Source organism: Ciconia boyciana, chromosome 11 (assembly GCF_034638445.1).
Source record: "Ciconia boyciana chromosome 11, ASM3463844v1, whole genome shotgun sequence".
NCBI classification, from domain to species: Eukaryota; Metazoa; Chordata; class Aves; order Ciconiiformes; family Ciconiidae; genus Ciconia; species Ciconia boyciana.
Genome location: NC_132944.1, coordinates 18,766,461 through 18,792,131, shown reverse-complemented (window position 1 = coordinate 18,792,131; position 25,671 = coordinate 18,766,461). Strand labels below are relative to the sequence as shown.

The window sequence follows — 25,671 nt, the reverse complement described above, 5'->3', positions numbered from 1 at the left end:
ACTTCACTTCCTTTTCTTAAAGGGTTGAAGATTAATACCTCTAGACTAAGATCACTATGCAAATGCAACTGTCTACAATTAAGGTGAGCAAATTAAAAAATGAGATTTATTTAGACATGAACAGTCAACATTAAGGCAAACAGTAAATATCCTGGCTTCCGATCAACCAAAAGGATACTCTGAAGGGCTGACTCAAGTAGATTTTCATACCACATTGACAGTCTCCTTAAACCCTAAATGTAATTACAACTACAGGATATTCTAATTAACCTACTTTTTTTTTTTTTCTTATTATTTACTGTGTCTTACTGAAGCATTAACTTGGCAGAAAGCTCATGGTTTGCTTTGCCATTGGAGTTTCAAAAGACAGGCCTCATAGTAACATTTAGAAAAGTGTGATCTCTTCTCTACCTATATTGTTGACCAATAAAAACTTCTCTTGTTCTCCTTCAAGCAGTTCACAACCTTTGTAGGCTGCTCAGAATCTAAGAGTTTATGTATTGGTCAGAGTTAGATATCATGCTAGTCTTCTCTGTTTTAACTCTAGCAGGATGTGATGGGTTTTTTTTTTTTAACTTAAGCTTTCTCACAAGATACTATAAAAGAGATTATCATCAAAATAACTGAAGATGACAACATTCAACTTTTTAGCCACCTGGATCTCCAGGTGTGAGCAATTTCCTCAATGTTTCAGGATGCTTATTCAGCCCCATCATCGTCATTTCCTTCTTTCTCACCTTGGTAAATGTGTCCACTGACAAATTTTGAACCTATAGTTTTTAACAGAAGGTTTTTTCTTACAAAAACATGAGAAACTTATTCTGACTTCTCCCCTTCAATAATTGAAGAAACAAGAAATTATCATCTTGAGAATATTCTTGTTTACAGCTACAAAATACCGAGGGGGGGGGGTATTTTGGGTATATAACCAACAAAAGCCTTCTGCAAAAGACACATTAAACAGTCTATAGCCATTGAAGGAAAAGAGTTTCAATGTCTGAGAAAGTTCTGGGTGGAGCACATATTCAGTTCCTCAATAGAAGAAAATTTGGTACGTATCTGTATCTGTTCAACCAACACTAAAAATCACAAATTCCTTAACTGATACCTTTCAGAAATACAACCAATTCACACTGTGCACAGAGAGGGTACACATTCAAATACTGAGAGAAACACTGCTGGAAAAGAAAGATCCCCTACTACTCCTCAAATGGTACTCACACCTATAGACTCAAGAAGGGCAGAGAAAAGAACACTTTCAGGAAAGTCCAAATGGTCTAAAGAACTACTGGAGAAGGATGAACTGATAATTAAGCTGTTAAGGGGCACTCAGAGAACAAAAATTTTTAGGTAGTAGTTAGAGATCTTGATAATCGTGGAGGAAAAATAATAAAAGGTATATACTTCTGAAGAAGTTCCAGGGTCAAGGGGAAAAAAAAAAAAGATTCCTTCAATAAGCAGAAAGTAAATATGGACGTGTGCAAGCTCTAGAATAGAAGATCAACAGTGGAAAAAGTCTTTCTCCATGCTTGATGTTTTATACTGATTAATTGAATGAGCAATGAAATTATTGATATAAGAAGACTTTGAACAGTTTTACAGCTGCAGAAGCAATGCAAGTCATCAAATGTGAGAAATTAAAGTATTTGCAGAGTAAGGGTAACAAATTTATCCTGACTAGGGGGAAAGAAAGCACCTATCTCCTTTCAGACCAAGCACCTATCTTCTTTCAGACCAAGTGGCTAATCTAACTAGTGACATAATTTTAAACTAGGACTGTGCATTTTGTTATCAGTTCTATAATAATCACATGAATCCTTTTGTATATCTGGAAGCAGGACACCCATTTCACGGGATATCTTTTTTGGGGTATCTGTTTCCTAAATTACCACCCATGCTGTGTTGGTATTCTAGTGAAAGTGATGACTGGAAGAGTTATTAAAAAAAATGTTTACTTCCAGAAACATGAGTTAATCTCCTTCATAAGTTCTGCAATTTAACATACTCTAATATTTTTAAGAATGTTTCTGTACTTCACTCCTGCTTCACAAAAAACTCAAGGAGCAAGCCTCGTGCTACTAAACATCAGAATTTCAAATAGTCTCTCCAGCTAAATCTGTTCAATAAAGTTTACCTTCAGTCTCTATCTAAAATCTTCAAATACTGTCAGAAATATACGATATAATTAGCATCTATGTCTTGCTTCTAATTTTAAAAGGTTGGTCTAAGTTTTGCAAGGCTAACCAAGACTCATATTTTTATTGTTCGGTATCTGAAAACATGCTGGGTCTTTAGATTAACATGAATAATTTATCATATCTCTGTCAGCAAAGCTAAAATGATGACTAATTATGATAGCATGTAATTCACAGATTCAAGCTATTATGGTCTATGAATAAATTAGCTATGCATGTAAAATCTAGTATGTTCTGGTTATTAAAATCTGAAAGTAATAAACTTATATTTACAGAAACAACTGCTTGAAAAAAGGAAACATGGTACAACAATCTATATTCTACTGCACTGTTCACAAGCCTTGCAATAAAATTTCTTGTCAACAAGTACAACTACTTTAGGAATGTGGGCATTTTAAGCCCTTTCCCCCTGCAGATTCCTCTATATATAACTAACTAAACTTTGATAGAAAACTTCTTAAACCTTATCAGGTATGTTCCAGAGTTTAAAACTCCACAGAGTTCTCATTTATTCAATAAATCAAGAGCTTCTCTTTGTGTTATAAACCCACTAAGCTTCTATGTATGATGAAAAACATCACTCCTCAAAGAGAGAAAATAAGCTACAACTGTGGTTTCAGGCCATGCTAATTCTGAGATGTCATTACAAAGAGAGTTAGGAAAATGCCAAATTTTCAAAAGCTAATAGCTACCAACTGTGTTTGATTATTCCCAAGCTTTCTGAAATTCTTCTCCCTAGCAAAAAATACACGTGAACAAAAAGCAAGCATCTGCCTTAATTCTGATGAATTTCAACAAGTAACAAAAACCAAAACCAAACTAGATTTAAAATATAAAGTAATAACTTTAAATTACAGACTGTAAGTCCTGTACATGGGGAGGAATAATCCCATGCACCAGCACAGTCTGAGGGCTGACTGGCTGGAAAGCAGCTTTGTACAAAATGACCTGAGGGTCCTGGTGGACAACAAGTTGACCACGAGACAGCAAAGCACCTTTGCAGCAAAGAAGGCCAAGAGCATCCTGGGCTGCATTAGGAAGAGCATTGCCAGCAGGTCCAGGGAGGTCATCCTTCCTCTCTACTCAGCCCTGGTAAGACCACAGCCAGAGTGCTGGGTCCAGTGCTCAGCTCCATGATATGAGAGACATGGGCATACTGGTGCAAGTCCAGCACAGGATAATGAAGATGATTAAGAGACTAGAGCATCTGACTTCAGAAGAGAGGCTGAAGGAGCTGGGATTGTTTGGCCCTGAGAAGGTACAAGGGGGGATCTTACTAATGTGTATAAATGCCTGATGGGAAGGAGCAAAGACGACTGAGCCAGACTCTCCTCAGCAGTATCTAAAGAATGGATAAAGAGGCAACGTGCACAAATTGAAATACAAGAGGTTTTGTTTAAACATATGAGAAAAATTTTATTCCGTAAGGGTGACTGAACACTGGAACAGGTTGCCCAGAGAGACTGTACAGTATCCATCCTTGCAGAGATTCAAAACCCAACTGAACAAAGTCCTGGGCAAGCTGCTCTAGCTGAGTCGGCTTTGAGCAGGTGGGTTGGACTAGACCATCTCTGGAGGTCCTTCCCTATGATCTGATTCCGTGAATGGTTGCAGTCCTTCCTTATATTTTTCCTGTCAGCACATAGTTGTGAGAAAAACAGAGGGGGAAAAAAATCTTAGTATCTTCATGAAACTACAAATAGTGGGAGAAAACAACTGTGGGAATAATTCCACTGACTTATGAAATCACACCAGATATGAAGCCAAATAACTGTAATTTGATTAAAACAAAATAAAATACCCAGCATTTAGTCCAACAGTCCTGAAAAGGAATAAGTATCAAAAACCTTCAGGTGAGTTTATCTTTCTTGACAAAGTGGGATAAATTTTGTTCATCTGCTTACCAGCTGGACAGTTTTTATTCTTTGGTACCACTGGCAAGTTTCACTGCTACCTTTTTCCAGGTTGCTACCCAGAACGAAGCAGTACTACAATGGGAATTGATCTCTACTCAGGATATTTTTATTAGCATCTGGAAAAGATCTCTTTCCTTCCATCATAACGGAGTTCTGTATCCATACTATCTCTACCAAAGCTCACGTTTGTAACAAGCGCAGAGTAATATTAAATTTGGGTTTTAAAAAGTTTTTTCTTGGATCTTAAAATACAGTAATACTTTATTTCTACCCAACAGTAAGCCAGAAAATTAAAGATAAGACTTAATCAATGATAGATTTGCAAAGAACGCAAACAGATAACCTCTTTATGACAGAAAAGAAGATCTAAGTTTTGGATGGTGTTTGTAATCACTCTTAATTCCATTTCTTCTCAAATAACAGTATCAGAAATAGATGACAAAATCCTGCAAAGTGACAATAGAACAGAGAAAACATTTGGATATCTACCGAACTATTTGTGCAGATGTGATCATCTAATTGATCTGATTCATAGCTGGATATACTAAGTTAAAAACGTTCTCTGTCCATGTTTCAAACGAAATGGCTATGAACTACAAGGCAAGATGTACAAATATTGAAATCAGCCTTTCACCCTCACTTTCCTGCAATAATGATTTTTAACTGAAACATAAATAAGGTTATAAAGCAGTCCATCTCTGACAAAATGACAACTGACTACAGTACGTATTGTAAGATTAGTCTCTTTACCAGAAAAATAATTCCTTATTAACATAGATATTTCTAAAATGTTGTGTGCTCCCCTCAGAATATAACAAGTGCTGATGCCTCCTGGAGCTGGTGAAGGCTTGTGGCAAGCAACACTAATCTGACTGAACAGTTTGCTAACTGAGCAAACCTGTTAAGCACTTTGCCATCTGAGCCTTAAAAAAAGGTTGAAACATTATGAAGAATAAAGAGACATAGTTACCATTAAAGTAAATGAGCAATCACGCTGTGGTCCTCAGCACATCCATGCTAGCAAGATGGTCCATAAGGTAGTGAGTAGTTCTAGGAAGTGGCAACAAAGCAGAGTCCCATGGTGCGTTAATATTGGGCACCAAGTTCTGGGCTACAGAAGCAGGACTCTCTGTGACTGAGAAGCAGCTATCACTGGCAGTGTGTATTTTTGCTGTGCAGGTTTTCATGTCACAGAGGTGAGGGGATCTTATGCGAGATCTCAAGCCTCCCCAACTTTACAAAGCATGCCACGTGATTTATAGCTGTTTACCATCCAAAGATTTAAGCAAGTAGTTTGAAGGACCATGAAGTTGGTCATCACTGAGATAGACAGCATGACTTAAGAGCTACAGCAATGGATCAGTAAGTACCATACCTGGTTCAGCCACTAACCTTGTTGGATCACTTCACATATTAGTTTGAACACATTTTGTTGTTACTATCTTCTGTCCTGTCTGGATGCTCAAATGCAAAACTGGGAAACTTCTCTTTCTCATAAAAAACGCTATCTTCCTAAACTTGCCTCTATTCAGTGATAGGATAATACATCAAATATTAAATCTGTACTATCAGCACACGCTAGCCTGCATATCAATGAAAATGTACTTGATCAACAACCAGATCTTAAAATTTACTATAATCCCTATTTTTATCACTTCATATATTTAACAGTACCACACAAGAATGAGTTAGTTAACTCTTTATAATATACTTCAAAATAAATTGATAAATATTACTCCCATAACTTGTATGAGAGAACTGGGAAAAAAAAGGCTGAGCAACCTACAGGGATTCATACAAGACCACATACCATTTCAGTACATAACCAAAAATAGAGCTTTTGATCCTTGTTCACACCTCAGACCACTCTTTTTTTTTTTTTCGGAGGCTATGGTACAATTTGAAGGTCTATTTTCTCACATCAACAGCTCTACTCATTTGCTGTAAAACTTATTATAACATGATGCACTAATTTCATGTGAAACATCAAAAATAAACATATCAGAAAAAGTATGACAATGACTGGCATTACAGTATTTTAAGAAGAATGAATGTTCATGTGCTTGACAAAGCGCCAAGCAGAAGTGCTAGCACCTGCACATGTCCATATATTGGGAATTAAACCAAGAATGCCAACACAAGCCAGATGCTGTTTTCTTCTACACACAAATATTTTTTCAAACATTGAGTTACTTTTGCTTTTTCAGAAAGGTAACAAAATCCGTAATACTAAAGATTTAACAACTGGCTACTACATTTACAACAGATGGCTATATTCAGCACTACTAACAGCTTTGCTATTATTTGCTTCAAAAAGGCTGCATAAATTACTCGCTCTCTACCTTAGTTGTGGTTTTATTATGCTTCACCAAATTTTTCATCCACAATCTATTTTACACATTTTTTTAGGCAGATCAATACATTGATTGTTAATGTGGTGACACTCATCTAATCATGCCACCTAACAGAGTATCTAAAATTCTACTTAAATTTCTTCCAAAGAAAAGGAAAAACAGCTAATTTAAACAGTTTGCACATTCAGTATTTATGACAGGAATCCTGCATGACTGGTTGACAGCAGCAAGTTAGAAGGTTTAGCTCAGCTGATGCCAGCAGTGACGGATGGCCTTGAAGAAATTCTTGTTTGCTGATCAGATCAATCACTGAACAGAATGCAAAAGAGAGGATGAGGCTCAAACTAAATTAATATTTCCATTTCTATGCAGAATGGGAGAGGAAGAAATGTACCATAAAGCATCACATTCAGCTATTACAAAACGTGCCAAAGTGTTTTTTACATGAAGTAAATTTGATGGCTTCGTATGTTATCAATTTTCACTTGAAGCTACTCAAAGATTCAGTAGTAAGTAGTCAGATTATGTAAGAAACCATCTTCAAACATTAAACTCCAGGAAGCACCAGCACAATCAATATTCTATCCACAAACAAGCAAGAGATTCCTTTCAAAACATCTGAAATTAAAAGAACTGAATGGCAGTCATGTGAAGCAAGAACTTGTCTTCATTATTTACTGGATTATCATGAGTCTTCTAGGATAACATACACTGTCTATTTTGCAAGTCTTGAAGGAGTTTACAGGTACATCCATAAGTTACAGTTGATTTCTAATACAAAACTTGGTACTAAATTCATTTTTAAAGAAGTTTTACTAACTTCTGCATACAGTTGCACTAAGTAGGGAACAAATGAGATTGTACTTTTTAGGCATTGTCCTGGTTTTGGCTGGGATAGAGTTAATTTTCTTCCTAGTAGCTGGTATAGTGCTGTGTTTTGGATTTAGTATGAGACTGATGCTGATAACATACTGATGTTTTAGTTGTTAAGTACTGCTTACACTAGTGAAGGACTTTCCAGCTTCCCATGCTCTGCCAGATGCACAAGAAGCTGGGAGGGGACACAGCTGGGACAGCTGACCCAAACTGCCCAAAGGGCTATTCCATACCATATGGCGTCGTGCTCAGCGTATAAAGCTGGGGAAGAAGAAGCAAGTGAATGGAGCGAATGAATTCCTTGTTTTGCTTTGCTTGTGTGCGTGGCTTTTGCTTTGCTTATTAAACTGTCTTTATCTCAACCCACGAGTTTTCTCACTTTTCCTCTTGTGATTCTCTCCCCCATCCCACTGGGGGGAAGTGAGCGAGCGGTTGTGTGGGGCTTAGTTGCCGGCTGGAGTTAAACCACGACAGTCATATACACCTTTAAGTAGCTCCAGTTACTTTGAATGCATTGATGAACTTATGTAATTATCAGAATAAGCATGATTTGATTATAACATAAGTAATTATGTAATGAAACAGTTACAGTGAATTAAACATCTATTCTTTTGTAAAAAGTATATGGAAATGTATTAAGTGAGATTACTTCATCCACATAGACACTGAAGTCACTGCACATCAGAGAAGGAGAGAGAATTAGAATGTGTATCAGGCTCTGATAATACTAATTTAGAATCAGGAAAGTTGACAAAAAGAGAAGACGACATGAAAAATAACAGTTATAACTATTTACATATAGTAAATTTATAGAGTTAATATAGTAGTATAGTATATGTTTACATAAACCATATATATAGCAAATAAAAATACATGTATTTAAATTTATAGAAGTACATGACAATATTATAGAAGTAAATATAGATATTCTTATAAGAGGGACATAGTAATGGTGGGAACAGGAAGTAGTGAGAAAAGATGAAGAAAAAGTCTAGATATGAGCTAGAAAGAGAAAGGGCAAAGAAAGGTGGGAGAGGTGGTAGAAAATTAGAGCACTCTCAGTTATCAAAAAAAGCAAGCGATGAAAAAATAAAATGAGTAGAAGAAAAGAGCAGAAGAGGTTCTTGTTAAGAGGTATAGGTTGGTGGCAAGTACCTTGAAGAACCAAACTCAATACAACACTACAGAAAATCTGAATTCCTGTACCTGTCACTAAGTCTCTGCCATTTGTCTACAGAATGCCTATGAGAAGCAAATATATGTACTTGGTTTCTGTTTACTGCAAGACATATCCTCTTTGTTTTGTCCCTTTTGTTACGCACTTTTAGAAGTAATGCAGGAATTAAAACCATAGGAGCAGAAAGTGTAACCAGAACTACACTCAGGAAATTCAAAGAACAGAAAAGTCAGTGTGATTTGACACACAAAGAAGCTCTTTGTGTTGCAGGAAAACAAAAACTGAAGGGTAGCTTTAAAGTCATGTACGCTTATGTTAGAGACACCTTAATATCCAAGCAAAAAAATTATTCAAAATGAGGTAAGAAATAAGAAGAACTACCTTGAAAGGAAAACGTAACAGAAAATGTATAAAGGCTGTGGTAGGAAGAGAAATTAAAGAGAAAGGGAAGCTGCTTGAAAACCTGCCGTTTTCTGGTCTATTCAACAATTACCAGCTTTCCTACCAACAGTTTCTCACTTTAAATTAGTAAAGTGTTAGTATTTTCTGCACCAAGATCTTGATGCATAGAGTCAAAACTGACTAAAACAAATATTTTGAGCCCAGTGCTCTCTCTCAAATTTCCATGCTCCATGGAGAAACAAAAATATTCTCTGGTGAAGATCTGTGCTAAATAATTTAATTTATCCTTTGAAGATCTTCTCAAATGTTCAGATTCTAAAATCATGTTAGAAATTAAGCATGCCACAGAGGAATGTATAATGTTACCAATATGATGTAGGTTATAAATGCCCACTAACTCACAAACCACTGACACTAAAATATCTGCATGGATTGTTATAAATCCACTGAAGAATTTTAGTAAGTATGAGTCAATTCACACTAGCATATCCTTTGTTAAAATAACAAAATATTCCAGGATGACCTTATGAGAAGGCACAGAAGAGAACAGAATTACCCAGCGACATAAAATAGCACACCATCCTAATTTTATGAAATAGATTATTCACATTAAAATGAACACTGTTTCTCTACTACAGCGTAGCTGGAATGTTATTTTCTCAGCATCTCATTTTGTCCTCTTTGACTTAAACCTACAAGAGTTGTTTCCCCTTACTCGAGACACAAGAGACTTCAGACAATCAAGAAAAGCTGACACCTATGGGTACAGATGAATGCAGAGTTACAGAAAGACAAACAAAAATAAAATTCTGCATTGACTTTACTAAGTTCAATTGCATATCATTCAACCCATCTTTTCTTGCAGGGTTTCTAATGGCGTAATATTTCTTTTGTTAATCCAAATCTTAGGTGTTCTACTGGCTACAAAACTGAGTGGGTTGTACTGGTTATAAACAGCCAGTGCCACTAGCGGGGAAATGTTGTCCAAAGACTGACAATTGGCCAAGTTTAAAATTCTATTAAATCATTCCACATGAAACTAATGAAAAAAGTCTGTTTCAGCTGTACCTCTCTTTCCTTACAGTATGGACATAATTATACCAATTGAGCACTCCATTTGTTGTTCTAGCTTTTTACCATTTGTTTGGTTGGGTTTTTTCCTCCCCCAATTATTAGAATATATATTTCTTTGTGCCCTGAACCAAAAGGCTGTGGAATAGTTATTTATAAATCTCTTATGAATTTTCAGGAGACCCTCATGAGCTAGTATTTTCATAGGTTTGACAAATTCAAGTCTAATTTCTTCAGATTTTTTCACCATCTTCATTCATGATTTTTAGAGTTTGTTCTGTCTTCAAAGAAATGCCAGTATTTAAAACATCCAAGAAATACAAAATCTGCCACCACAATTAATGGCTGCAATCAGGCATTCACTTTACATTAAGTATTCAAGGAAATTTTATGCATCTTACAGTAACTCAGTAGAGAAGTCTTGTCCCAATGGCACAAAAATCTGAAGTGTCAGAAATTGCTGGATCAGTCCCACTAGAAACAGGAAAAAAAATTAAATACATGTGCTGTGTGCGTGCAGATGTACATTTCACCATCAAGCATTTCAATTTTGTACCATACAGCTATGCTCCTGCAACACTATTTCCCAAGGTTCACACAACATACAAACATGAGAAAAACCTGAAGAAAACCAATTCAAACTGCAATAAAAGTGTTGTTTTAAAAGTCCCATCTGTGGCTTTGGTGGAATTCTCATGAAAATAAAAGGAACTTTTTTTTTTTTTTTTTTTTTTACTTACAACTACATTGTGTTCCAAGAGCATGTAGACACCAAATATCCCATAGGAATTATACAATAAAGTAATACTTTCCTATCAAGATTATCTTATAGTCATATGAAACTTGTGCTCATGTTTGTGACAATGTACACCTTATTAAACACCTTAAAAAAAACCCTTGGGTAAAATGCAATCCAGCTCATGACAACAATCCTCAGTGGAGGCTTCTGATTTTTAGAACAATAGCAAAGGAGCTTAACTGAGGGAACAAACACAAGAAATCTTTCAGGATTCAGGTAGCTCCCTATCAAGGGAAAACAGATAGTACAAAGCTGTCTGAATTGAACTGTATGTTGTTTTCTTAGTTACTTAAATTTAAAACCAAGCTAATCTTAGCAGTGATAATCTACAACACTAATTCTCAATCCTCATTTTAGGCTGTAATAGTTTATTGTAACATTGGCAATAAACAAATTAAAGTTGGATTTCTAAGATACATTAGACTAATATTTATTATACTGAAGATAACAGTAAATTTCTTTTATAAAAATCAGATTAATCTTCAAGGCCTTAGTGCACAACGAGACTATACAATTTCTTAATTTTTTTTGTGTTTGTTTGGAAAAACTAATTTGTAATTATATACCCTGCATAAGAAGTATACTAGAAGACTCCTGTTTCATTTGACTAAAATCATCATCTCAATTTTTCTTTAAAAGCGAGCACTTAATTCTAAACCAGCTCGATTCATTACTACAAGCCTTGTAAGGTACAATACCCTGCAGTGGAGTTTAAGGCATAAATTATGATGAGTGCTGTATGCCCTGAGAAACATGGATTGCTTCGATTCAGGTTTATTCTGGTGCAAGTAATAGACAACCTGTGGAAACACTCCATACTACCCATCAAAGACTGATTACATAAACGCAGCTGAAATTTCGGTATAACTTCCTTGTACTGCTAGTGCTTATTTGATACATAAAAATACTTTAAAAAGTCAAATGAGAAAGGGGACAGGAACCCATTTCACATTCTGTAATGACAATAGAATTATTGACTTTAGTAAGTGCTGAATGGAGTCAGAAGTTATTTGCCAGACATTAGTCTGTAGCAGGATCAGGTACAGAAGTGAACCTAGCGGCACTAGGACAACATGTATCAACAAGATCTTCCCTTCAGCACTTACTTTAATATAGCATTTCTATACCTTTTATGTCTTTGTAACTGACCTACTAAAACGTTAATGAAAAACCACTTTGCTAATGCTGAATTATGCCCAAAGTAAGGCAGAATGATGTAAGTTTTACATTCCAATATGACTGATTCAATAATCAGAACAACATCACATTTAATTCTTTGATACTTACAAGTTTGTCTAGTTTCCTTTGGTAGCTGCATTTTGTTGATTTGACTGCTTCCTTCAAGCACAAAAACAAAGCCTTTTACTTCTTTATCATATTCCTACAAAAAGGAACAATAAACAAACATAAGCATCCTGATAGAATTCTCCTCACAACCAACCGTGCTACTAACATGCAAAGCTACTTTTTTTTTTTAATCACAAATGGCAGACAGCACTGCAAGTATGACAGTAGTTCAAATATGATGGTAATAATATAATCCATAGAAATATGTCCTTTACTTGCATTTTTTATGAACAAATAATGCTGACAAACAGGACTCATGATCCAATGGGCCCAACTCAATCCATTAGTTATTGGAATAGCGAAATTACTTTCTAAATATTTAAACTATAAAATTACACTGCGACCAACCTAGTCTGCAAGGAGGCATAAAAAACTAATTTAAGTAGTCATTTAGTCTGTCATAATGACAGAACTGCAAGTGACAACTCCACTGTCAGGTCAAAGCCCTCATTACCTTCTAATTTTAAGCTTCATTCACATTTTTCTGTTTTATACTCTAGATTTTATAAGTTTCTTTTAAAACTTACTTTCCATATAGCTGATGGATTGCCAAAAATCTTCCATTTTGCTCCTGGGTTCTTGCCTTGAGCACTGAATATTTCAACAAATGGGCCACCCTATGATAAAATGGTTTAAGGATACATCATCCAACCAAATGTTCAGCACTGTACTCACCTGATCAAGGTGAGTACAGAAAAACAATCCCTCCCCACATCAGGCTGTTACCACAGCCAGTATTCCTGATCAGTCAGACAGCAGAATATTAATAACAGCTTCTAGACTACTATAATATAGCAACCCATATAGTCAATATCTGGCTTTACTAGAGGACCAGAAAATAAAATTGAAGGAATACCATGGAATATTTTAAATTATTTTATTTATAATGTCATTCTCTAAAAAGCAAAATTATTGTAAAAATTCTAAAAACAGGCAGGAGATTAGCAATTTATATTTGGATATGGTTTATTTCTACAACTCACCAAATGAAGTGAGTTTTAAAACATACTGCTAAGAAAATAAAAACTGTTGCAGATTGGCTGTTCTGTCTGATTTCCTATGGAAATGAAGTTTACACAATCTGTCTACATATGTGAGTATGTCAAAGACATTTCCCAGTAACTTTTCCACTAGTTACCACATTCAGCCTGATTTGATCAAACAGTCTGGGAAACTCACAAAAACTTCTTATCTTTTCTGGGCCAACTTAAGTGGCCTCATAGTAGATCTGATCCTACCAGTATCACCATAAAGAGGTAAGGGCTGTACTCATGCTGCAGCCTTCTTGAGGTATCAGAGAATTAATACTGGCAAAAGATTATGAATGCCCCTGCCAGGTGAAAATTCCTTACACAGAGCCTGTGCCCTATTAGACATCAAAGAATCTAACAGTAGGCTCTTAGAGAGGTAGGCTTTATCACCTCTGCTTAGGGAATTATTTGCTTCAGTATTTTTCCCATTTGACGTCACATTTTTTGTGACATCTGATGTACTCAGCCTATAGTTTGAAAAGCATTTTTTCAGCAGCATGGTTGACCTAATCAATCATTACAACTCTACTGCTCCCTTCTCATTCCTAGTTGCCTGCATTCCCCAATCCTCTTTATGCTCAGCTGCTCAGAATTAGCAAGAGGGGTGAGCAGTCTTGCCAGCAAAATAAATGCTCTTCAAATTATGCTTTCAGAGAACATCAACACTGCACTGTATATGAACAAGGTATTTTCCTCTGCCCACCCACACCTGGCAGCTTCCAGTCACATGGCTAACTCCAGTGACTAAACTTACTAAGTTCTAAGGACATTCAAAATGGCATTCCATAAACTGCACTTGTAAAATATTTTTTACATTTATAATGGATAAAAAAAAATATGGCATACTATCAATCTGAAGTTATCTGACATATTTAAGGACTACAGGATCAAGGTCTCAGAAACTTAAAAAAGATTCTTAACTGCCAACTTGTATGTGCTTGTAGCAAATCTTAACAAACAAGTGGCTTTTTCTCCCATATTTACAAACAAATTTTGTTAATACTGCAGCTCTTAAGTAGGCCCTGATTTGAGGTTAAACTAACTGAACAGGACATGGAAAACTACTGGACATGACATGAGAAAATGCTGAACAAACACTGATGCGAGAAGCTGACAAAAGTTACTTTGTGCTGTGGAGGATGGCTAATCTCACGGGGGGCCAAGGAGGAGTTAAGCAAGAAACTGTCAAACTCCATAATCAATTGGAGGAGATTATGGGGCATCTTTTGGGGAGCACAATCCTGCAAAGCCAACAGCACCTAGGCAACGGTATCAGAAATACCGTATAAAGCTGAGATGCCTAGGTAACAGCATCAGAAAAACCAATTTCAGGTACAGATGCAGCACATCTGGGACCAGTGGGGAAAACGTAATCAGGGGTGGGTTGCCTTCTCGGGAGGGGACTGGTGCAGAGAAAGGAAGACAAAGCATGGTGAAAAGGAAGGCCAGGAAACAGTAAAAGCGATAAGGTTTGTGAATGATGTGACTAGTGTTGTCACACCCCTGCGCTGGACCAAGAGAATAAACCAACCCCCCTTTTCTGACTATACCTTAAGAGTTGGGCCTGCTTCCATGACTGGGTGGGAGCAGTAGGTGTGCCTTCCCTGGCCCACAAGGGAAGGCACACCAGACAAAAAGCCATTGGTAACAACATGTTGGTGTCCATTCCAGACCTGACAGCATCAGCAGCTACCCACTATTTCATAACATTTCTATAAAAATACTGAATAGTGAACATTCCAAAACATTTCTGTATCTGGACTTTTTGCCCCCCAGAATAAGCCATTTTAATTGAGTTCTCTCAGAGGTGAAATGAAAGAGGGTAAAAAATACAAGTATTTCTGTTTTACCTGATACTGATTTTTGAACATTTTCCAGCTTTCACAGGCAAAAAATAATTTCAGCTTCTCAATCAGTAAAGACACTTACAGACTATGCTGAAAAAAACAAAAAAACTTTATATAGGATTTGACATGAAAAAAATCCTATAATGAAACCCCAACCATATTTTAAAAAGATATGAATACTATTATGAAATACTTTTCATGAGTACAGAATGTATATCAACTGTATCAGAGTGCTACCACAAAGGAACTAAGATAAAAAAATATTAATATTGACAGTGTCTTGGAAAACATTCTCTTCATGAATCAAGTACTCAGGGCTGCCTTTCCTTATATTCCCCACAAAACTAGTAATTTTATGTCAGCCCTTATTTTTAACAATGAAGGCTTTGTCATGCTTTAAAAATGCTTGAAAATCATCTTTAATACACATTTTTTTATTATTCTTTGTTATTGAGTGCCTACTGGAAAACATTAGACTCCATTAAAGAGGAGCTTAACATTTACTGTAGAAAAAGAGAAACATATGGAACAGCTGCAATAGAAACCACTCCATCTAGAGATATTTAGCAGAGACTTCTGAGACAAATTATCTTCTTTCACATTCAGCATTCTTCTTTGAGGATGATTAGTCTAAGACTCAAACCAAACACTTCTGTTATTTGAGGGCTGCTAAAGTCAATGCAAATTAAGAAATATCTGCAGTTGGAGAATCAGAACAGTAGAAAGTGAAGGGAGTGATACTGGAAGCCTCTCATGTCCCTCTTTGATCATGCTGAGCATCTGCGATTTCACCTGAAGTCAGCAGAAAGTGGCCCTGAACATACAAGGTAGTAATCGATCTCCAGAGACAGGTAGAACCAGTCACAAGAGACAACATGCACCTTCACTGTGGAAACTGAAAGCGCTCATCAACTCCCAGAAAAATCCTTTCACAAGACTGTGTCTCTCAGTTACTTGATATACTTTATATTAATTGCTTCAGTTCAGGCACAGACCACTTTAAAAATTAAATTATTTTTAATTAATGGAATTTTTTTGAGCCTGAAACCATTTTCTTAACAGATAAAAACAATATACTTACCAGGAGAATATAAGTATAGCTTCTCATAAAGAACAATCTAGCTCTCACAATCAGAAAGTGACAAAAAGTTTAAAAAATTTTATAAAAAGATGTATGACTGAAAATGAACTAGAAATTCAGTGACAATATACATGAGTTCATAAACAATGTACACATTTACAGGATTAGAGCAGCATTCTATTTGAAAAAGTATATCATCATTCATTTAGGAAAACGTGATAAAATCTGCTGATGTTCAACTGCAATTATTTTATTCAGCAACAATTATTTTAAGTCTTAAAGTTGTCTGTAAATGAAATAAAAATGGAAAAAACACCAGATATTAGAAATTTATCCCATGCTGTTGCCATAAATATTAGTTCATTTTAAACTTTTTTATTATAAGGAAAATGAAATTTAGAAACCATAGCATTTGTAACAGGCTTATCAAAAACTGTAATTAGTATTTTGATTGTATTACTTCAATACTGCCACTGCACACATAACACACCAGTTGCATTATTCTGCATTTTAGACCATTTTCTATACAAATTTCCCACTTGTTCAGTTGGTATAATTGTTTTTTTAAGAATGACTACATCAATAGCTATATTGAACTATTCTAAATTATGAACTAGACATTTTAGAAATGCCTTTTAAAGAACGCACTTCTAAAGCCAGTGTATTATTTCTTCCTTCTGTATATATTCACTTTACATACAGAGCAATAATTTTGGAAATCACTATTTGTTCACTTTTTTGTCTGCAGCTCTATCTTTGCTATTATCTACAGGCTTTAAACGAGCCAGAACTACTCAAAATTGCATGATTCATGTCTTAGTGAGAAGTAATGGCACTGCAGAACTAATATCAGAGTGACCTACTGTTTTGATTCACTTTGCCAGAGCTAAATGTGAAGGCCCACTAGTGAGAGAGGCAGAAGTCATCCCCTCCTACAGTACATATTTACAATAAGTGTATTACTGTAACTCACACAGTAAGGCACTTGCTCTTCTAGGACTAAGGATTTCATCATCCCCCAGGTTTTAGTTATTATTAAGTGAAGGAAGTGTGAAGGAAGACACTGCTTTTTCCTTGGAGCAAAGTCCTTTCACTTACTTTTGCTTTAAAAATCAGTTCCAGATCTGCCAAGCATCATGCACCTAACACAACCCTCACACATTTTGCAGTTCTGTTATGCCTTATTACACCTCAGGGAAAAATATGAAGACTAAATAAATGTGAGGGATCCTGATATGAAAGTCAGTGTATGAAAAGTATAAAGTTCTGAGATTGAAAAGAACAACTCATCTCTTTCAGAGGCTACTACTAATATTCTGGTCAGAAGTCTTCTGCTGACTATAATCATACTATATATTTTGGAACAAACATTTAGTGTGTAGTATGCAGAGGCCAAGTTTCACCTTCATTACCATACCATCTTTCAGAGCAGACAGGCTAAAGCTACTTAGCAAGGTGGACGGCTACAGTATTTGCAGACACTGCTGTAGTCAGAATTACACATAAGACGTAGAAAGTAATACTTTGTTTTCTTCACTGTCTTCTCATAAAGTATACTTGGCTTTCATAAGAGCCAGTCCACTGACGGCACATCACATAGGGTTTCGAAGAAAGATGCAAATAGTGCAAATAGCTCTGTATGCAGTGCAAGGTGAACAGAAGCCATATTGATATATTAACTTGGGTTCAATACTATGCTAATACACTTTGCCTCTCAGCAGTGCTTATTAGCTTTGGCTTGACATCACTAATTTATCTCCATGCTGTATTGTATGGAAATAGTTCTCAGTTTGCTCTGAGCACGGAAAGAACATACGTGCACTGGTAAAACATCACAAAGACACACAGTTGTATCACACAAAAAACTTGTGCTACTAATTAATTCTTAAATTTAAGTGGAGGAAGCACGTGTCTGAACTGAAAAGTTCTCATTCAAATGATATACAAATGATATACTTAAGATAGAAAAGATGATCAAATAATTAAAGACTTTCATAATGGATCACAGAGGGGGTAGAGAAATATGTGAAGAGATAACATCTAGGAAATATGTGGTAGTAAAAGGAAACACAAAAAACTGTGGGGTGATGAACACTTATTGAAGGACTAGGAATCTCATACCATCACTAGAAATCTTCAGATTTCGAAATCTCAGATGAAGTTCACTCTTACAATATGGCTTAAAATTTGTCACCAATGCAGTTGTTTTTTAAACTGACATACATATGGGCAAGCTAGCTGATTTACTAATTTGCAGAACATATTTCATACAGACTCAGAAAACTGATGACCCTTGTAACTATCAAATTCATAACAAGATGGCTCTTCCTAACTTTAGTGAAAGGTAAACTAGACCCAAAGTTTGTAAGCATTTGTGTTAGGACAACTCATTCATACTACAAAGCTGATAACTATAAACACATCACTGAAATGTCAGTTTGTTTTTCATAAAGGCAAAAAATAGTGCAAGTGACACTGCAATACATTTTTGCTTATATATTGCTTACTTGTAACTTCCCAATTTCCATTAAGTTACTACAAATGAAGACTAGAAATTACCTTTGCTATTAAGATTGGTAGCTACTGAAAACATTCAGTGAATGACATATTTGTCATGTAATTACTGAGATAATATTAAGAGGTGCTTTCATTATGCATCAAATATCATTGTCTTTAGTTATAGTAACCTATGCTTAAAAACAAGAGAGGGAATGGTCTGGAAAATTGATAGTTGCACTATTTTTCCACTTTTCATCTTTCCTCCTCCTAGCCTCTCCAGAAATTCTAAAAATCAAGAGTGCTTAAAATCCAGAGGGCCTATTTTAGAAAGATCAACAGCATCTTGAAATATAAATCCTCAATTTTTTGCATATTTGTCAAATAAATAGATATTTTATGACATCTTTATAGAATGCCATAAAGTAGATGTTCTCTCATTTTTCAGTCACAGATCAAACTTATTTTTTTATTGCCCTGAGCCATGTACTTTAGTACATCTGTCCAACTGGAAATAAAGGCTTAAAGTGTCAGTCAATGACAAACCCTCAAGAATATAGTTTATAAAGTTAAGTGACAATGAAAGATATTTATCTTTGGAAAAACAGATTCCTATCAGGATTCACCTTGTGAGGTCTTGATTTGTGCACTGACTTTGATCATTAGTTTCATAATGTTTCCCACACCGAAAATAAAGTAGCAGCAGTCCAAAGGGCCCTCTAATCCTTCCATTCACACAAACCACTTAGAACCCTGCAAAGAAGATGTCCTAGGATGGAGATATTTTATGTATATTTTATCTTCAAAATAGAATGTTTCACATTTAAATATTTCAATAATATTTTGTGTTTATGTAGCCCCACAATTCAAACAATTGGTCCCCGGTAAGTTACAAGCAAGGGTATTTCACAAACAGTAAATGCAAACAGACATCCAGGCTTCTTTAAATTACTTAATACTAAGCACTGTTCTAACCCCAAGGGAGGCAGGGCTGGACAGACTCACACAGTCCTAAAAACCTTTGTAGTCATGGTTAGTCCCTTGACTTAAAAGTACGAGTACATTTTTCTGATCAACATCCCAGTGTTGAAAAAGCTGTGTTTATTTAAGCTTTTCTATTCCAAAGTCAAAAATGTGAGGCAAAATAAAGTGAATTTGCACCTACTACTAATTTGCATTGAAAAATGACACAAATACACTACCTTTGGCAGGGAACATAGGCTTAGACCCAAGACTGTTAATACATATAACTCACCATCACGGGCCCAAAGCCAGTGCTGATTTATGGTAGGCTGGGACACACCAGAGAAAGCAGTTCATCACTGATGAAGGGTTTTAGTATCTTCTAGACAAATGAATTCCACATATTGAATATTTAAAGCTGAGTTTGTAACACTGCTATATATTTTCTCAAAATACAAGTTAACATAATAAATGGGCAGAAAGACCATTAATAAACTATACCAAGACTACTGGTGTTTCTCTGTGAAAAGTGGCACAGCCAGCCTTTACATACAACTCGCAGGATTAAAAAAAAAAAAAATTAAAATCAAGCTTTTCACGTTTATAAAAGTTTCATCATAAAACGCTTTGACACAATGCCCGTAATTCAAGCACCAGCAGACCCGCTTCCCTGCGCCACAACCGCGGCAAGGCCGCGTCCCCAGCGCCGGGCCGGCTCCCCCGCCCCTCCGCCACCGGGGCTGGCCCGGCCGCCGGCCGGTGCGGCCCTCCCGCTCCGCCACGTCCCCACCGCTCGCTACAGAGAACCGGGGCCGCTCAGCTCGGCGAGCTCAGGCCCCCGCCGGGTCTCACCTGGGCGAGGACGGCTGGGGACGAGGCCGCACCTACGGAGAGGGCGGGCCGAGAGCTCGCCGTGAGGCGGGGGGGAGGAAGCAGGGCGGGAACCGTTTAAAATGGCGGCGCGAGGAGCGTGGCTCTATCGCTCAGTCGTGGCGGGCGGCCGTAGCTGCGTCTTCGTCCGTCAATTCGGCTTCCATCGGCGGCGGCTCTTCAGAGGATGGGGGGGGTACTGGGCTCCTGGCAGCGGCCGGGCAGCCCGCGGGCTTCCCGGGCTCTCACTAAGTGAATAAGAGCCGGCCAAAGCTAGCACAGAAGGCTGCGCTGGCCCCCTCACAGGGTGTCCTCGGGGCAGCCAAGGCGGAGGGTGGCCATGTGAATGGCGCTGTGTCGCCCAGGGCCTGTGGAGGTGTTTCAAGTGCAAATGTTGCCAAGAACTCAACTGAAACATGTTTGCCATTTACTCTTTAAGGCTTCATCATGTAAAGTGCTTTTTTGAGAAGGATGTAGGAAGCTATGCGCCAGAGCAGCCACATCAAAGTCCTTGGTTTTTAAGGAATTAGAATGGACTTGCAGATCTGGCGTTTTTCTCTAAGAGAAGGAAATGAGAAGGACGGCCCCATTAGTTTAACATCACTGTCAAGAATAAGCAAACACCTCCTGATGGCTTCAAAAACCTCTGGGAAGAAGGTCACAGTGAACCAATTAGATCCTGGTTTTTATAATGCGTTATTAGCCAAAGAAGGTCTTTCCTTGAAGTGACTGCTTTTTTGATCACAGCATTTCTTTGTGAAACTTTGTAGCCTTTTCACAAAAAAGTAATGGAATACCATTTTCTTCCTCAAAGGGTGTCTTAATGTTTCCACAAAGAACAATTAAGAATCCTGTAACCCACTGCAGCTTGGTGAAATACACGAGCTGAAAGTGCTGAGCCGTCGATGGGTCCTGCTGTGTCTCAGCCCGCCACCACCCTGTTCACCTTCTTTGTGTTTGCTCCTGAAAGGTACTGTCCTGGTTTTGCCAAGGAAAGGAATGAGTTAAATCAATTATAAGATTTATTTAGCTTTCTCATTTTACCTTGGGATTTTCAAAGAAATCACATCCTGTGTAGTTTTATCATACACTGGATTACACTGATTAGAGTTCTTGGGTTCTGGAGATAAGGAAAACAATAATACTAAAACTGAGCTACAGGTTATTAAATAAAAACAGTTAATAGAACAAGGACAAAAGAGAGATGATGATAGCAAAAGAAAGGTTAAAAAGCTATTGGGGAGTTCTGTAGCCAACAGAAACTACATAGTTTATTATATACACTTTAACCTGAAGTCATCTTGAAATTCGTTACACATAACTCTGTATCTGAAAAGCCCGAATCCTTTGTGACAGGAGTTATGCTAAGGCCTGAGGAGTTAAGAAATTCCAGTTAAAAACTGAGATGCAGGCTGAAGACCCTAAAGTTATAAAAGTATATGAAGCAGCCAGCTGTGAGTGTAATGTGTGGAAGCAGCTGCCTGCCTGCTCAGGGCAAAACTGGGCCGCACAAGTCCCCTTTGCCAGCTGCCGGAGAAAACTGGTTTTAGACATACTGTGAGGGGAAATTTTTTTCCTTTGTTTCTTACAGTTTTACAGAAAAAAACAATATCATTTGTGGTAAACACTATGACTCAAAAATTGCAGGTAATGTAAACTAGCAAGGCACCTTATGTCATTGACTTTGGCCCATCTATGGCCTGAGCCCATCGTACTTCGAAGGTCTGGTTTGGAATTATGGTAATATGGGAAACACTGTAAAAGTAACGATCAGACAATCAAGATGTTTGTTATACTGACTTCTTTAAGGTTGTATCTGTAGATCAGCTGCTGTTGGTACCTGAGCTGTTGAGTTATGTATTTTTCTTTGGCTAAACATTTTAGGCCGCTGTGCGGTGTACATCTACTAAAGCTCTGGAAAGGTTCAGCAAGTGCTTGGGTAATAATTTGGGGAAAACTGTGAGAACTCGTACACATTTATCTTCTAATACAACCTTTCTGTGTTCTGAACTTAACCCCTTACATGGTACAACATATTTCAGTGAAGAGATTTTTACTGTATCTTGGAGTAGGAAATTGGAACATATGGACATCCCTTCTTCTCGTAAATGCCCTAAGCTCAAGGTGTGGCTAGGTGTCCTGTTTTAAATTAAAATACCAAGATGTTAGTAACATCATGCTGGGAACTGAAGTGATTTAATTTAGGAGAGTATTCAATGTGTACTAAATATTGGATGTGTGATATTAAATCCAGCCATTTTTAAAGGACCCCCACTGACATAGGTTTATATCCATAGGAATAGTACTGTAATTTCTTTCATCCATTCCTGACTTTGCCTTATTGCATACCATTGCTCACATTTGGAGCAGCCTGCCAGCTGATATACGGCAAGTGGCCTCCCTTCCTTCCTGTGTAAAGCTCCATTTCAGCTCTAATGACCATTTGCCAGTCTGTTCTGTATTGTATTGTTCTGAATTGGTTTGGTTTATGCCTTTTTAGACTGTCAGTTCATGTAGTCTGGAAATCTCTTGTCTTTCTAGTTCATATCGTATTTCGTAAAATGCCATGTTATGTTTTGAGAGCTATATAAATTCTACTAGTCAAGCTGAGAAAGAAGATGCACAGGCATCCTATGAAATTTTCTGTAGATCCTTCTTGCCATTCTTGACTGACAGGGAAGGGAGACATGGTGTGCCTTGCTGCCTGCTTAGCCTTCACTTGGTAACAGCTGCCATGGAGCTGAGGCATATTTGCCCCAGTGCCAGGCTGATCTTCATTTCCTTGGAGCATTCCTCCTCAGCCAGTGACCTTCCTAGGAACGTGTTTGCCAAGATTACATCATGCAGGGTAATTTAGCTGCATGGTCACCATTGTATCCACTACTGTTTGTGGATGTCTGAAAATTTTCCAGCAGAATGCTTCCTCCTTCAGCCATGTACATGAACTCTGAATTTTGTCTCATTTTCATTTGTATGTTGGTCTTCTGATACAAATACTGTTCAAATAAATAAAATAGTGGAATTCATTAGTTATACTGGCTGTCTCTATCTGATCTTCTAGAACAGAATAATTTCTCTGAGAGATGCATATATATAATCTCTCCATCAGCTTAAGGCTTTTCTTTCAGAAGGATGGAGTAACGCCTTCAATTCAGAAAACACAGCAATTTGGAGAAGACAGTTCTTGGGCAAATATGTTAAAATTGAGAATCAGTTTACAACCTGTTTTCCTAAGCCCCACAAATACTTCATCAACAGAGGTTCTGTAGAATCCTTATCTGAGGATTGTAGATAGTTATGAAAAAACATAGTTGGGCCAACTTCTGTGGTGTGTACTTCCAAGATTAGATTTTCATCAAGTTTCCTCTCACTGCTATGCAGTCTTGTTGCTCAAACTGGGAAGGGGACTCCAGGGAGGGCCATGGTCAAAGAGCCTGTTAAGGGGCTGGACGCAGACGCAGGGATGGGAAAGCTGTGGAGGCATTCCTTCTGCATCTGTCTTTTCTTTGCACCACACTGGACAGTGCTGAGATGAGAGCAAAGACATTAGTATCCCACTATCACCAGACTAATTCTGTTCATGAAGTGTGCAAAAAATCATGTTCTTTCTGTGAAATAAATGCGCTGCACCACTCCAGAAAGCACTGAGTGCTCAGACAGTAATACTTGAAACTGAAAATTGGCTACTTATGTCTTGTCAGGCTTTATAGGAATCCACCCATGTGATCAGTTGGCCAAATTTCAGTTCAGAGCAGGCATTTAAACCCTGAAAATTATTGAGAATGTGTAACTTAGCCACTATTCTTGGATGTAGAAAGACAACCAGCACAGGGCTGAAAAGAATATTAATTTGTTCCTCTTTTTTGCTCTGTTTGGTTTAATATGGAGCAACTGGTATCTGTTTACTGATAAAATAAATGTGATAACATCTGAAAAAAGGCAATACATTTCTTTAACTGAAAGACCCATCAGCTTTATGCAGTATGTGTGCTGATGACCTTCATTCCTTCAGAGTAGATCATTAAAGTTACGTAATAACAATGAAAGCATAGAGGAAAAGTGAAAACCTGCCATGGTTTGCTATAGTATTGAAGCGACCTGTGCTTAAGTTTGGCATGTTAAAGTGAAAAAAGTTCTCTTTGCACCTGCTATTGTGCTTTATAGTAATTATAGTCTTCAAACACTCCAAACTAAACTGATCTATTGGTTGTTTTGTTTCAGCTTTACAGTGTAGAAGGCGATTTTGTTAATGTCTTTTATAGTTTGTTCATGCCTCTTTGATTCAGATAATTTTTGAAAAGGATTAAAGACAAACAGCCTCTGGATGACCGGTGGGAACTTTAAATAGCGTAGCCGCTCTTCTCTGTCCAGTAAAGCCATTAAATTATAAACTATTGATTTTTATAATACAATTAAGTTGCCAATGATTCCTTAAGAAATAATTCTACTTTTTCGGCATTAGGCACTTGGCACATTATCTATTATAAATCGGACGATAGTGTTCTCAGTCTGGAATGAAACCGTCTTCATGCTATTCTCAGAATGAAACCATCTCCACACTAGTCTCAGTACTACAGAGGCTTTCACCTCTGAAATGAACCAATGGCCTTTATCAGTTTGATTGTGATATATATGTATACAATAAAATTTTAACTACTGTAATTTGCTATTATTGGGACCTTCTTAAGGCACTTAGTTTATCATGCCTAAAAAGTTTTAGTAACTTGCATAGACAGGAATAAAAATTGCAATTTCACAAGCAGCCTCATGATTCAGGGTTAAAATGGATGGCTATCTGGACTCACAGAGGAATTTCTTCATCATCACACAGGTTGTACACTGAAGGAGAATGCCATAGAGTATTTCCTCTGAAGTAGTATGAAGTATTAAAAGGCAAGATATTGGCTGCGATGGGTCAAAATGGTCTCTTCTATTCTGACATTTCCTGTGTTCTTTTGTGCTGAGACAGGATAAGCAGAGCCTTTATTTGCTCTGATTACTGTGATGGTTTTTTTGCTTTCTTTCCACTTTTTATTTTATTTTTACTGACAAGATAGAAAAATAAGTCAATATATAGTTTGATGTTGCTCATCCAACTTGTCAGATTTTTGTTTAGTGTTTTGATACTGTTTTTTCATTTATTTATTGTTCACATTGTTAGGGTTTAAGGTTTCTCACAGTATGCACTACATATAAATGCCTCTATTGTGATATCTCTTAATATTTTTTAATTAATGTTGGGTTTT

At 37.0% G+C, this 25,671-nt stretch overlaps 1 protein-coding gene across 9 annotated transcripts in view; it reads right to left on the bottom strand.

Moving 5' to 3' along the window:
* Positions 1–20,658, bottom strand: part of CFAP20DC (CFAP20 domain containing) — an 89,628-nt gene extending 68,970 nt beyond the window's left edge. For 8 of the 9 annotated variants that reach the window (XM_072875887.1, XM_072875890.1, XM_072875889.1 and 5 more), the window contains exons 1-5: positions 20,408–20,658; positions 15,019–15,105; positions 12,665–12,754; positions 12,078–12,171; positions 10,393–10,465 (exon numbers count right to left, since the gene is read on the bottom strand). In XM_072875887.1, coding sequence (XP_072731988.1) covers positions 10,393–10,465; positions 12,078–12,171; positions 12,665–12,754; positions 15,019–15,039 — 278 coding nt within the window. In that variant the 5' untranslated portion in view covers positions 15,040–15,105; positions 20,408–20,658. Of the gene's footprint in view, positions 1–10,392; positions 10,466–12,077; positions 12,172–12,664; positions 12,755–15,018; positions 15,106–19,847; positions 19,938–20,407 lie in introns of all 9 variants that reach the window. The other variant, XM_072875888.1, reaches the window with a different exon arrangement.
* Positions 20,659–25,671: the final 5,013 nt, after the last annotated feature.